The 14,704-nt window shown below is 47.2% G+C and overlaps 1 protein-coding gene across 3 annotated transcripts in view; it reads right to left on the bottom strand.

The window, feature by feature from the left end:
- LOC310774577 (ATP-citrate synthase-like) overlaps positions 1–14,704 on the bottom strand; it is a 58,719-nt gene that overhangs the window by 16,037 nt on the left and 27,978 nt on the right. The window contains exons 11-15 of one of the 3 annotated variants that reach the window (XM_083634665.1): positions 10,371–10,488; positions 9,501–9,655; positions 6,478–6,571; positions 6,145–6,201; positions 2,203–2,232 (exon numbers count right to left, since the gene is read on the bottom strand). In XM_083634665.1, the coding sequence (XP_083490791.1) occupies positions 2,203–2,232; positions 6,145–6,201; positions 6,478–6,571; positions 9,501–9,655; positions 10,371–10,488 (454 nt within the window). The remainder of the gene's footprint in view (positions 1–2,202; positions 2,233–6,144; positions 6,202–6,477; positions 6,572–9,500; positions 9,656–10,370; positions 10,489–14,704) is intronic. The other 2 variants (XM_083634666.1, XM_083634667.1) reach the window with 2 other exon arrangements.

The following is a 14,704-nucleotide window of genomic DNA, read 5'->3' on the forward strand; positions in this document are numbered from 1 at the left end:
CCCTCTTCCGGTCCCTTCACTGGCTTCACTCCCCTCTTCTGGTCCCTTCACTGGCTTCACTCCCCTCTTCCGGTCCCTTCACTGGCTTCACTCCCCTCTTCTGGTCCCTTCACTGGCTTCACTCCCCTCTTCTGGTCCCTTCACTGGCTTCACTCCCCTCTTCCGGGTCCCTTCACTGGCTTCACTCCCCTCTTCCGGTCCCTTCACTGGCTTCACTCCCCTCTTCCGGTCCCTTCACTGGCTTCACTCCCCTCTTCCGGGTCCCTTCACTGGCTTCACTCCCCTCTTCCGGTCCCTTCACTGGCTTCACTCCCCTCTTCTGGTCCCTTCACTGGCTTCACTCCCCTCTTCCGGTCCCTTCACTGGCTTCACTCCCCTCTTCTGGTCCCTTCACTGGCTTCACTCCCCTCTTCTGGTCCCTTCACTGGCTTCACTCCCCTCTTCCGGTCCCTTCACTGGCTTCACTCCCCTCTTCTGGTCCCTTCACTGGCTTCACTCCCCTCTTCCGGTCCCTTCACTGGCTTCACTCCCCTCTTCTGGTCCCTTCACTGGCTTCACTCCCCTCTTCCGGGTCCCTTCACTGGCTTCACTCCCCTCTTCTGGTCCCTTCACTGGCTTCACTCCCCTCTTCCGGTCCCTTCACTGGCTTCACTCCCCTCTTCTGGTCCCTTCACTGGCTTCACTCCCCTCTTCCGGTCCCTTCACTGGCTTCACTCCCCTCTTCTGGTCCCTTCACTGGCTTCACTCCCCTCTTCCGGGTCCCTTCACTGGCTTCACTCCCCTCTTCTGGTCCCTTCACTGGCTTCACTCCCCTCTTCCGGTCCCTTCACTGGCTTCACTCCCCTCTTCTGGTCCCTTCACTGGCTTCACTCCCCTCTTCTGGTCCCTTCACTGGCTTCACTCCCCTCTTCCGGTCCCTTCACTGGCTTCACTCCCCTCTTCTGGTCCCTTCACTGGCTTCACTCCCCTCTTCCGGGTCCCTTCACTGGCTTCACTCCCCTCTTCCGGGTCCCTTCACTGGCTTCACTCCCCTCTTCCGGTCCCTTCACTGGCTTCACTCCCCTCTTCTGGTCCCTTCACTGGCTTCACTCCCCTCTTCTGGTCCCTTCACTGGCTTCACTCCCCTCTTCTGGTCCCTTCACTGGCTTCACTCCCCTCTTCCGGTCCCTTCACTGGCTTCACTCCCCTCTTCTGGTCCCTTCACTGGCTTCACTCCCCTCTTCCGGGTCCCTTCACTGGCTTCACTCCCCTCTTCTGGTCCCTTCACTGGCTTCACTCCCCTCTTCCGGGTCCCTTCACTGGCTTCACTCCCCTCTTCTGGTCCCTTCACTGGCTTCACTCCCCTCTTCCGGGTCCCTTCACTGGCTTCACTCCCGTCTTCACTGGCTTCCCATCTCGGCACGCATCAAATTCAAGACACTGGTACTAGGGATGCACCGATCCACATTTTCTCACTTCCGATCCGATTCCGATACCTGAATTTGGATATCTGCCGATACCGATATTATGCCGATACCAACGTTTTCTTGAATATACAGTATAGGCAAAGATTTGGCCAATTAAAGATTTTTTTTTTTAAATATACCTTGCAAAAAGCAGACAAAATTAAGAAAATATACAAGGCAAAGAAGGATACTATTATACATGGGCAAATTATGGCCCGCGCTGGAATTGCAAAAAAATAAAAAAATAAATCTCAGATTCCGATCCGATCCGTGAATTAGTGCCAATAACGGCACCCGATACTGATATTGGATCGGACCCATTCCTAACTGGTACTCGCCTACAGGACCGTACATCAGGCTGCTCCTCCCCATCTGCAATCCATGATCAGGTTCTAAACCTGGCCTGGTTCCCTCGGCCCATCTTCCAGCAGACTAAAAACACACCTCTTCACCTGGACCCTTCTTGAACTAACCACTCTTCTTCTTCCAGATGTCTTAGCTGATGAGGACTGTGGTGCTGGTGTTGATTGCACTATTGCACTATTGTAAGTGGCTTTGGATAAAAGCATCTGCTACTGTAATGTAATGTATATAATAAAGGTATAATAAGGTGAGCCAGTCACCATGAGATTGAGAATGCCAAGAGGAGGGAGAGGCTGAGGAGAAACGGATCACAGACAGAGAAGCCAGGATGGTAAAGTGAGGAGGACAGAGGCAGGAGAAGGCAGCACAACAGCTTTTTCACAACCTTCCCTACCTCCACTGACGCCTGAAGGGGCTTGTGCTTCTGTGACCCCACAGGACGGAAACACAAATATAACAAAATCAGCACAAAAACAAAAGAGAACAAAACAATGAGTACATCTACAGTATCATGATTGTATTCATCTGACAGGCTTCAATGCATTCTGCCAACTGTGTTGTACAGTATGTCTTAAAACAGTCTTCATTAAATACATCACAGCAGAGGAAAGAGCATGCAAAGCTCAGTTGCTACGTAGCATGCCATAGCTGTGTCAAAAGCCGGTGTAAAAAGCAAACTGAAATTGTCCTCAAAATCACAATCAAAATGTCACCTCCACGTAGCCAACTTTTGAACTACCGTATATTAGCCGCGTTCGGAATCGTTCACTCACTCACTATTCCCATATAGTGTTTATCATATAGTGAACTATATGGTGTTTATCATATAGTGAATATAGTGTTTATCATATAGTGAATATAGTGTTTATCATATAGTGAACTATAGTGTTTATCATATAGTGAATATAGTGTTTATCATATAGTGAACTATAGTGTTTATCATAGTGAACTATATGGGGAATGATCAAAATGAGTTTTGGACACGACAGATTTTTTTCCTGGAGATCATTGAGTCACCAGATGCACCGGATATTCATGTGACACAAGCAATCCACGCCCACTATCACATAAACAACTGAGCTCACGAGCAGATTGAGATGTCCCCAGGTAGTATTGGTGTTGCATGTTTTGACTGCTAAATCCTAAATAAATGGTTGAAATTCTAATTACGTGCATGTGTGGTTTTGTCAACTGTGGTGCGGTCTCCTAATAGCAAGCTTTGGTGGTGAAGTAGCTCACAAGCTGGTTAGCTCGCGAGCTAACGACTTTCTTCTTCTCCTTGGGTAAAGACAACCGCATTGCATTGTGGTATACCGGCGAAAATGTAGGGTACATTCGCTGTTCACTAGAAATCGCTGTGCATTGTGGGTATTTTTTAGTTGACTAAATTGTGAATCAAATTAACAGTTGAGAATTCAGACACCATAAAAAAATGGCGACACACTAAAATAGTCCACTATTTCTGTCATAGAGACCGATTCCGAACAGGGCTCTTGTCTTCTAATTCTACAACCACATCCTAAAGAGCAACAATACACAACTGTCAGCCTAAAGATGACAAATCTGCACTCAAAAATGCTACTTGATTAACAGTTACTTTTCACCAATTAGAGTCTCAGCATTAGAGAACTTAAGATTGATCCTTAATTTGTGGAATATCTACAATGCTGGCAGACTTTAATTAGATGATGACTGACAATGTGAGCTGAAGATTCACAATCTTTTTATTGTGACATTTACATCTCTTTCTACACTGTGGTCAGACCGTCAGACTCAGACAGACAGCAGTTACGCTTGCTAGTTCCCTGAAAAATAACCCTGTTTTATATCACTCTTGATCAATTGTCTGTCTATATGCTACATACGTGCACTGCCAAGAGTAGCGGCAGCGTCATAAACCATATATGACTATATTAAAAACATAAACACACTGGCGTCTTTCATGCAGGCTAGCAAGCGTAACTGCTGTATGTCTGTCTGACCCACTGAGTCTGACGGTCTGACCACAGACTGTAGAAAGAGATGTAATGCAGGATATAGCCAAGCGAATGTGTTTGGATGGAAGTTTGACGCTAGGCCAATCAGAGGCAGAGAGGGGCGGGTTATGCCTTCGCATAGCCTTCGCATCATCCAAAAAAAAATATCGCGTCCGGACTGGTCGCTGCACTAGCGCCTCCTCTGGTCGGTCGGGGTGGAAGGGAACTGGCGGGAATAGCGTGATCCTCCCACGTGCTACGTCCTGCTAGTGAAGCTCCCCGCTGTCAGGTGAAAAGAAGCGGCTGGCAACTGCACATGTCTTGGAGGAAGCAAGGTGCTAGGTGCAAGGTACGGCTCTCCTCAGAGGGCGGAGCAGCGACCGGGGCAGCAGGGGGAAATTGGCCAAGTACGATTGGGGTGAAAATGGAGGAAAATCAGAAAAAAAAGTTAAACAATATAGTGTTGCTTGTAACATGTATATGCTCACCTATTAATAAGATAAAAAAAGTAGCCTACAAATGGCGAATAAAAATACTAATAAATGAATAAAAATAATTTAGGCTAAGCCCAGTACAGGCAAGAACACTTGCAACTATTTTGGCTGAACAAAAAAAAAAAAGATAGAAAACAGTTTTGACGGTATTGATGTGGGGATTTCTAAGTACCCCGGTATGGTAATACCTTAATACGCCCAAGCCTAGTAGCCATTTGAACGAAGAATCCGTAGAGACACTGAGGTGATGCAGAAACGCAGGTGTCAAAGCCACACACACACACACACACACACACTCCTCTCTACTAAGATTAGGCGGCTCGAGGGCAAGAAGAAAAGGGACAAACCAATGTGGAGTGCAGGGTTGCAGAGCTAGGTGTGTGGGCGTGGCTACAGGGTTGCAGAGCTAGGTGTGTGGGCGTGGCTACAGGGTTGCAGAGCTAGGTGTGTGGGCGTGGCTACAGGGTTGCAGAGCTAGGTGTGTGAGCGTGGCTACAGGGTTGCAGAGCTAGGTGTGGGCGTGGCTACAGGGTTGCAGAGCTAGGTGTGGGCGTGACTACAGGGTTGCAGAGCTAGGTGTGGGCTGGCTACAGGGTTGCAGAGCTAGGTGTGTGAGCGTGGCTACAGGGTTGCAGAGCTAGGTGTGGGCGTGACTACAGGGTTGCAGAGCTAGGTGTGGGCGTGGCTACAGGGTTGCAGAGCTAGGTGTGGGCGTGGCTACAGGGTTGCAGAGCTAGGTGTGGGCGTGACTACAGGGTTGCAGAGCTAGGTGTGGGCTGGCTACAGGGTTGCAGAGCTAGGTGTGTGAGCGTGGCTACAGGGTTGCAGAGCTAGGTGTGGGCGTGGCTACAGGGTTGCAGAGCTAGGTGTGGGCGTGGCTACATGGTTGCAGAGCTAGGTGTGGGCGTCGCTACAGGGTTGCAGAGCTAGGTGTGGGCGTGGCTACAGGGTTGCAGAGCTAGATGTGGGCGTGGCTACAGGGTTGCAGAGCTAGGTGTGGGCGTGGCTACATGGTTGCAGAGCTAGGTGTGGGCGTGGCTACAGGGTTGCAGCGCTAGGTGTGTGGGCGTGGCTACAGGGTTGCAGAGCTAGGTGTGGGCGTGGCTACAGGGTTACAGAGCTCGGTGTGGGCGTGGCTACAGGGTTGCAGAGCTAGGTGTGGGCGTGGCTACAGGGTTGCAGCGCTAGGTGTGTAGGCGTGGCTACAGGGTTGCAGAGCTAGATGTGGGCGTGGCTACAGGGTTGCAGAGCTAGGTGTGGGCGTGGCTACAGGGTTGCAGAGCTAGGTGTGGGCGTGGCTACAGGGTTGCAGAGCTAGGTGTGGGCGTGGCTACAGGGTTGCAGAGCTAGGTGTGGGCGTGGCTACAGGGTTGCAGAGCTAGGTGTGGGCGTGGCTACAGGTTTGCAGAGCTAGGTGTGGGCGTGGCTACAGGGTTGCAGAGCTAGGTGTGTGGGCGTGGCTACAGGGTTGCAGAGCTAGGTGTGGGCGTGGCTACAGGGTTGCAGAGCTAGGTGTGGGCGTGGCTACAGGGTTGCAGAGCTAGGTGTGTGGGCGTGGCTACAGGGTTGCAGAGCTAGGTGTGTGGGCGTGGCTACAGGGTTGCAGAGCTAGGTGTGGGCGTGGCTACAGGGTTGCAGAGCTAGGTGTGGGCGTGGCTACAGGGTTGCAGAGCTAGGTGTGTGGGCGTGGCTACAGGGTTGCAGAGCTAGGTGTGGGCGTGGCTACAGGGTTGCAGAGCTAGGTGTGGGCGTGGCTACAGGGTTGCAGAGCTAGGTGTAGGCGTGGCTACAGGGTTGCAGAGCTAGGTGTGGGCATGGCTACAGGGTTGCAGAGCTAGGTGTGGGCGTGGCACACCCACCACTCACCTTTCCAATCCCCTGTGAGCACATTCTTCAGGGGCCACAGTACAGAGTGAAGAGAGTCTTTAGGGAGAGATAAGCGTGGGTGGGATGGAGGGCGAGGGGACCGAGTGCGTGGCCAAACAAGTGGAAGAGGGAGAAATAGAAAGAAAATTAAAAATGCAGAATAGCAGTGACGGCAATGGAGGGGGGGGGGAGGAGGAGGGAGAGAAATACAGAAAGCAAGGATACGAGGAATAAAGAAGCAGACAGCAAGGGAGAAGTGTAGGAGTAAGTTAATGCATGGAGTTGGACTGATAAGAAGCAGTGGAGAGAGGAGAGTCCCGGTGCGTTAGTTACCTGCGGGAAGACCTGCTTTAGACTTTTTGGCTGGAGCGGCATCAATGGCTGCCTTATGTTCAGAGAAGGAGGCCGTCCTCGTGGTCGCTGGAGTCTGGTACACAGAAGAGAGAAGTACAAGCCTTGCATTGTTCACAGCCCAGCAGAAGAAAAGGAGAAAAGGCAGAGACTAACTATTGTGTCTCCATCTAGAAGTTGTGCAGCTGCAACTTTGACCAAGATATGAGGTTTCATATCTCCAACATATATAGTATCTGAAGGGGGCCTGAGTCAATAGAGCCAAAGAGTTAGGAAACCCTGGAAAGCCTGTAGGCTAAATAATACTACAAACATTACAGAACACACTGGACAGACAAACAAGAGGGCTGCTGTTAGAGACAGCGAGGCAATCAGGAACACAGCCTCTGGTTTAAAAACTAAAGACTGTGCTTACTAGGTTTACATGAGCTTATGCCAGTGTTTGCCGACACCAGTTTGTCTAATTGTAATATTGAAAAAATGTTAAACCAGGTCGAAACCTGGTATAGGGCCAGTGTGCTCAGTAAAGTGCATAACTCTGCCAAGCTGTATTGAGTCATTTGTGTAGTGTGCCTGTGCTGTAGTGTAGCCTATGTGGGTTAATAATCCTGGGTTTAAGCTTCATTAACATGAAGTGCCAGATTTATGGTTAATCTAGTAATATATATTATTTTCACACATAAATGTAGGCTATTGAAATGTAGGATTATTATGTGGTGTATTCCCAGCCTCCCCCCCCCCATACGTGTAGGCTAGGTGTATTTTTTACAATGAATTCGTATATCATTAATAATTGGGATTATTGTAAATATTAGGATAGGTGAGATCAGATGACTGCTTACCATGTAAAAGCTTTAATAACACTGGAATTGAGGGCCATAGACTATGGCCCAAAATTCAAATATAACACTATGGCCCATAGTGTTATTAAATATTGTACATGGTATGCAGTCATCTGATGTCCCCTCCCCTAAACGTTACATGTCATGACTTGCTCCTTCCTTGGCAGAGATCTGTGCTCGAGCACATTGCCTCGTGTTTCACTGTAAACGAGTAGGCTATTGTGACAAGCGAACTTTTTCAGTGAAACAAGTTCGCTTGTCACACAATACTCGTTTGACTTATTTGAGGGCATGTATGTTTATCGTTCACGTTCGCTAACCTGTCGGTCTTTAAACTCTTTGAACAGGTCGGGGTGCCTGTCGGCAAGATGTTTAGCCAGGTTCGATGTGTTTGAGCCTTTCGCTTTGGTCGCGTTGAAGCACCTTTTACTTCAGCAGCAACTGCACGGCCGGGCGTCAAGTCAGCCAGAATGTACTAGTACGTCATCCGCCTTGTTGCTTTCAAAATAAAACGCTTATTGTAACCTTATTTATTTTGAGTAATGCGTTACAGCCACAGTTTCACGCCATATAACATCACAACGAGTATTTAGATACAAGGTTTGCTGCTTCATTCATTGAAATACCTTTTCTCCTCCAACGTGCATCAATAAGCTATTGACTTTTGTTTAAGTAACATTATTTTGAAAAATTTAACCGGAAGTTTTGCAGCTCTTCCCGAAAAAAGCTGCCTGGAGATATTCTCCCGAATGAGAAGCACGCTTCTTCATAGTGCACGCCCGATAAAACTCATTCAAAACGTTGCACTAGTTTACTGACTACACTGTCGTTTCCCATAACGTTAGTCACAAGAAATGTGGAGAAAGAATCACTTTTTGGGAGACAATCGCATCATGGTGATCACTATTCAGCAACAATGGACATGTATTGGAAATGAAATGCCTTCGCTTGTTTCACAACTTGTCTGCTCCAAAGCGCTACTCCAACCGGAGATACTGTCTAAAGGTAGGCTTTAGAATGATGTTAGCTTAGCGTCACCTAATATCATCACAGTCAGTCCCTCTCCTGACAAAAAAATGCTCCAGGTAGCGCTTTTTCCATGCAAAAATGCAAACGTTATGTGTGAACAGCCCCATACACAGCAGATTACCCCTGCTCAGACATTACCATAGTAATCACACAGCCCGCGCCCCCCGCGCGAGTGCTCGAGCACTCGTTCATAATAGACTATTTAAATTGCTTAAAATGCCCATCCGTAGAAGCCGCTGCCATTTTCGCTGTGTCTGTCCTCCTGTGTGTCGGGAGTCGGCACGGCCACACATGAAGCAGACAGAGTCAGAGAGAGCTTTTTTCACTTTTCACCAGTCACCATTGGTTCAAGGCAACGATGTGTTTATTAGCCAGAGGTGCATTACCGCCACCTACCGGACGGGAAAGACATTTACTCGGCCAGGATCGGTGTTTATTAGCCAGAGGTGCATTACCGCCACCTACCGGACTGGAAAGACATTTACTCGGCCAGGATGGGTGCGCAAATGCAGCGACAGAGTCGAATGTAAGGGCCCTGCTGCATTCTGCACCGGCCCCAAAAATAATAATAATAAAAAAATAAAAATTCATTAACAGTCCAACCACCCTTCTAAGCTGGCAGTTTATGCAGTGTGGGGAAACATGACCCAAAGTACCATAATTCCCTAGCATGTATGCTAAATGGTGATCATTTTAGTGTCATTTTCCTTCAGTAATTCCAGTTGCGTTGAATGATAATGAAAGGGCACCACTTGGGAGTGCAGGTGAGCTTTTGCTGGAGGCTGGATGTACATTAACTCTGGTGCAAAAATGTAAAATAGTCCACCAAAGTGAAATAATGCTGCAGTTTACACAGCCTTTATGAATATGGCAATAGTTTCCAAAGAGAACACATCTAGTTGAAATGGAGGCCCATCTCTAATGAAGTAGTGGTCTCAGTCCAAACATGAACATAAAAAGGAAAAACGCCATAATATTAAATAATAAACTAGCTGCAAAGTCTTTCCAGTGCTTGAAACTGTGTGAGTCTGAACATCATGTATATAACTGAATTATATTACAATAAGATGGGGGATGCACTTCAGTATGCAATGCTTTTGCAAAATGTAAAACATGTCATTGTATTGAAAATACCATAGCATTGGTGCTGGCGTTGAGGAGGAAGTTGGCGGTATGAGCGTCCATGGGAGGCTGGTTGGGGATTGGTCGGTGGCCCATGGCCATGCCTACGATGGCTGTCATATGGGTCTCTGTACCAAACACATGGATGGGGATGCCTGTGGTCTTCCCTGCAGGAAAAGAAATACACCCAGGAGTTTGGCAAATGGCTCAATTTAAGAACATCCCCCTGACAGTTCATATTCCCTCCACCCACCAAGAATGGAGGTAGCATCAAAGCTTAAATTATTGTCGTTAAAATGCTATAAATCCTTGTGCATTAGCTGTCAAAATATACATTTTGTATATTTCTGTCACACACATTTCAATAACACCCGCTCAGATGACCAGAGAGTATGTCTGGTGTGTTTTTTTTTTAAGAGGGCTCCCCTGTCAGTAAGACATGGTGGGGAGGGGAATGTCAGGCGCTGACAGGGTTCTGTGCAGCTTCGACTTGGAGCCTTGCCGCCGACTAGCGGCGACAGCGAGACTGTGCATACTCGAACGTAATATTCGATCGTAACTCGGCGCGTTGGCTGCGGTACACCTCTAAAACACTAGGTGGCTTGTGGTACACTCATGTCCATTACATATGACGCTATCGTGTTGTTTACCAAGAACTTGCAATCATGTCGGTGGGGAATGCTTTGCTAGATGAGGGACAAGCACTGTTAAATGAGGAAATGCCATTTCCTCATTCCTCACAACAAGTACGTCAGCAGATATTTGCGCGGCCCAAGGCAACAGCCAATCACAGCTCTCGTGCTCTCGACTCATATTTTCGAGCTGCGCACAGTCGGCGCTGGCGATTTGGCGTAAGCATAAAACCAGTTTAACATTACTCACCCACTTCCCCCATCACTCTCAGGCCCTCTTGGTAGTTGGGGCCTCCGCGCCGAACAAAGATGGTGACCTCATGCTCCTTCAGAGGACCCTGGTAGTCTTTGATGGCCCTGACAATGCCCTGAGGAGAGAGAGAGAGATGCAGGTCAGCTATGTGCAGCTTTGGGGGAAGGGGTGACAACAGGGCCGATCCTGGCCATTTGGGTGCCCTAAGCGTAATTGTTCTGTGGTGCCCCCCCCCCCCCGTAAAACTTTCAATAACTGTCAAACGAAAGACTGCAAAATCATTAATTATGAACGATACTAGTGTATCTCACATTTCATTACATGTGGGAAACAAACAATTGTTAGAATTACTGTACATGTCAGCAAACAAGTGATTGTTAAACTGTACATGCAAGCAGGGGCGGACTGGGATCATAATTCAGGCCGGGCATTAGATACCAAGCAGGCCAGGCCGATACAGGCCGACGTGCGTGCCGGCGTCCGAAGGGCGGCGGCGAAAAATTTGGGCTGTTTGAAGCCCAATTTGGGCTGTTTGAAGCCAGATTTGGACCGTCTGAAGCCCGATTTGGGCCAGTTGAAGCCAGATTTGGGCCAGTTGAAGCCAGATTTGGGCCGGTTGAAGCCAGATTTGGGCCGCTTGAAGCCCAATTTGGGCCGTTTGAAGCCCAATTTGGGCCGAGTCCAATTTTACAATGAGATGCACCCTGAATAAAGTAATAAAACCACTAGTAAACCAGTAGGCGGCGCCTGGCCTGCTGTTCAGTGAGTGGCCTGACTGAGGGCACCAAAAAAAAAAAAAAAAAAAAAAAAAAGGGTTTTTTTTTTTTTGGTGCCCTCAGTCACGTGATGCCCTACGCAGTCTGCGTACTCTGCGTAATGGGTTGGAGCGGGCCTGGGTGACAAGGTTCATACCATTTACTGGAGCAATGAACGTTTACATTGCAGGATAAGCTGATGGGGACTTCACGGAGGCAACCGTCCTCGGCGCAGGTTCACGCCTCCATGTCGTCCATTCAATTCTGATAACGGACACCTCGTCATGCATTAACCCTTACATATTGCCCAGTCCTAGCACCAGCACATGGTTCATTACCAGCACCATATTGGTATTAAAATTATGTTGTCTATTGTCTGTCGATTATCTTCTGCTTTGGCCTGTGTAGACAATAGATCGTTTTACTGCCAATCAAAATCTAGTTAACACTTACCTAGCTTTTGTGTGTGATCTGGCCAAATTGCATTCATACACTTTACAAATAGCTTGATTACCTACTGAGAGACCAATGTGTTTTAGCAGTTCCTATATCAGGTCTATAGAGGGCCTGCCTGGAATTGAGCTCTGGCAGCTCTGCCATTCATAAACAGACTACCCTTAAATCACAAAGACAATACTGTATTTTTAAATAGCTTTTGAAAGCTTTTGAATTTGTTTTCCTTTAGGTGAAACTAGTAATTGATTCATTATTAATCACACTCTGGGGCCCTGCGACAGAGGAAGAGTTGGTAAGTAATATCATTAGCAGGTGGCTTATTATTAGTGTGTCATCTTACTGAAAGGACTTTGCATTTGACTTTACAAACTATGAGTGCGTTTACATGCACACCAATAAACTGTTTATTAGCGGATTTCTGAGTTACCTGATTATTCAAGTGGTCATGTAAACAGCATAAACCGATAAGCTTTATCCGTTTATGGTCATAAACGGGTTATGAATAAACCGATAAACACACCTAGGTTTCTGGGCAATAATCGGTCTTCTCTCTGCATGTATCCAGCATATCCGGGTTTCTTTCGGGTTTATATATCTGCGCATGTACGACTTGCAGGAGAGAGAAGCACAGGAGCGCGTGAGAGGCAGGGAGAGACGCGCTGCACTCACTGGCCCCTCGGCTCTCCTCCCGGTTCTCTCACCGGCTCTGCTCTGCTCTCTCTCCCCGCACAGAGCGGTGTCCCTGTAACGGCACCGCTGCTGCACTGCACTATGTTGAAATGTGGATATTCTATAGGAGAGGACGAATATTTGTCTCGGATTGCAAATAGAATGACGTAGCCTACAGACAACAGAGTCGTTCAAAACACAACACACACATAACGTTAAAATCCATGACAGATTCTGTCCGTTTTCTGACAGGTAGGCTACAGTACCTGGAGGTACGGTGGTGCAGTGGTAAGCACTATCGCCTCACAGCTCGAAAGTCGTGGGTTCGATTCCCACCTGGGGACGAGGTGAACGCTGAAGGAATGCGTGCCCGTCCGCATGTCCTCGAGTGCCCACCGCCCGGGTGGGGTCGGCAAAAGGGCCTTTCTGTGTGGAGTTTGCATGTTCTCCCCGTGCCTCCCGGGGGTTTCCTTCATATAGGAACCCCCTTCACAAAAACATGCAATATCCTGGTTGCTAATGTGGTTCCTCCTCTGATCGTTAAGGGCGCCTGTTCAGAGGGAGGGGAACTGGTTGGAACAGCGTGAACCTCCCACGTGCTATGTCCTACCGGTGAAGCTTCCTCTGTCAGGTGAAAAGAAGCGGCTGGCTGACTGCCCATGTCTCGGAGGAAGCATGGAGCCAGTCTCGGCTCTCCCCAGATCGGCAGAGGATGGAGTAGCAACCAGGATTGAGAAATCAAATGAGCACTAATGGGGGATAAAATGGGATAAAAAAATCGGGGGAAAAAAAAAAAAAAAACAAGGTAGGCTACAGTACCTATTTCAATTCAACACACGTTGTGGGTCATGAACATTTGACGTGCTTAAGTCACCTCACCTGCCTGCGTGCTGTGTGCACGGTAAAGTTGGAAATATTATTGACAGATGCACTTCCAAAGTGACGCCTATTCCAATTTTAGTAAAGTAGACGAGATACACAACCTAATTTTCACCTAAACCATCCTCTGCACTGGACAAATAAATTAGGAAAATGTGATTTTGCATTTTGCAACTATATTCTGTTGTTTTATTCCGGAATTAATGCCGCCTTTCTGGAGAGAAATCCGACTAATTGACTGAATCATGTAAACCCGGGTTTCTCCTATTGTCGGATTATTAAAGTGCATGTAAACGCAGAAATCAGATTATTGCCATAAACTGATTATTCCCAGTTATCAGTTTATTGGTGTGCGTGTAAACGCACTCACTGTCTCAGATCAAGTAAGTGTTGGTAGCATATCTCTCACCTTGAATGTAGCTGCTACATTGTCTCAGATCAAGTAAGTGTTGGTAGCATATCTCTCACCTTGAATGTAGCTGCTACATTGTCTCAGATCAAGTAAGTGTTGGTAGCATATCTCTCACCTTGAATGTAGCTGCTACATTGTCTCAGATCAAGTAAGTGTTGGTAGTGTATCTCTCACCTTGAATGTAGCTGATACATTGTCTCAGATCAAGTAAGTGTTGTAGCGTATCTCTCACCTTGAATGTAGCTGCTACATTGTCTCAGATCAAGTAAGTGTTGGTAGCATATCTCTCACCTTGAATGTAGCTGATACATTGTCTCAGATCAAGTAAGTGTTGTAGCGTATCTCTCACCTTGAATGTAGCTGCTACATTGTCTCAGATCAAGTAAGTGTTGTAGCATATCTCTCACCTTGAATGTAGCTGCTACATTGTCTCAGATCAAGTAAGTGTTGGTAGTGTATCTCTCACCTTGAATGTAGCTGCTACATTGTCTCAGATCAAGTAAGTGTTGGTAGCATATCTCTCACCTTGAATGTAGCTGCTACATTGTCTCAGATCAAGTAAGTGTTGTAGCATATCTCTCACCTTGAATGTAGCTGCTACATTGTCTCAGATCAAGTAAGTGTTGTAGCATATCTCTCACCTTGAATGTAGCTGCTACATTGTCTCAGATCAAGTAAGTGTTGTAGCATATCTCTCACCTTGAATGTAGCTGCTACATTGTCTCAGATCAAGTAAGTGTTGGTAGTGTATCTCTCACCTTGAATGTAGCTGCTACATTGTCTCAGATCAAGTAAGTGTTGTAGCATATCTCTCACCTTGAATGTAGCTGCTACATTGTCTCAGATCAAGTAAGTGTTGGTAGCATATCTCTCACCTTGAATGTAGCTGCTACATTGTCTCAGATCAAGTAAAGCCCATGGCACACCAATCAAACATTCTCCAACAAACACCAACAAACACCAACAGACAATTGTCTGTGAATGTTGGCAGATGTTGGAGATTGTTTGAAAGCATGGCACACCGACCAAACATATTCAGCACAACAGTCCCAAACATGTAAAAAAGAAACACCAGAAAAATAGAAACTGCACTGTGTTACAGCACATAGAAGATGGCTCAGACTGACAAAGTTAGTTATACATCTGTCGAGTAATACAAT

Source organism: Poromitra crassiceps (genome assembly GCF_964638095.1).
Source record: "Poromitra crassiceps genome assembly, chromosome: 4".
NCBI classification, from domain to species: Eukaryota; Metazoa; Chordata; class Actinopteri; order Beryciformes; family Melamphaidae; genus Poromitra; species Poromitra crassiceps.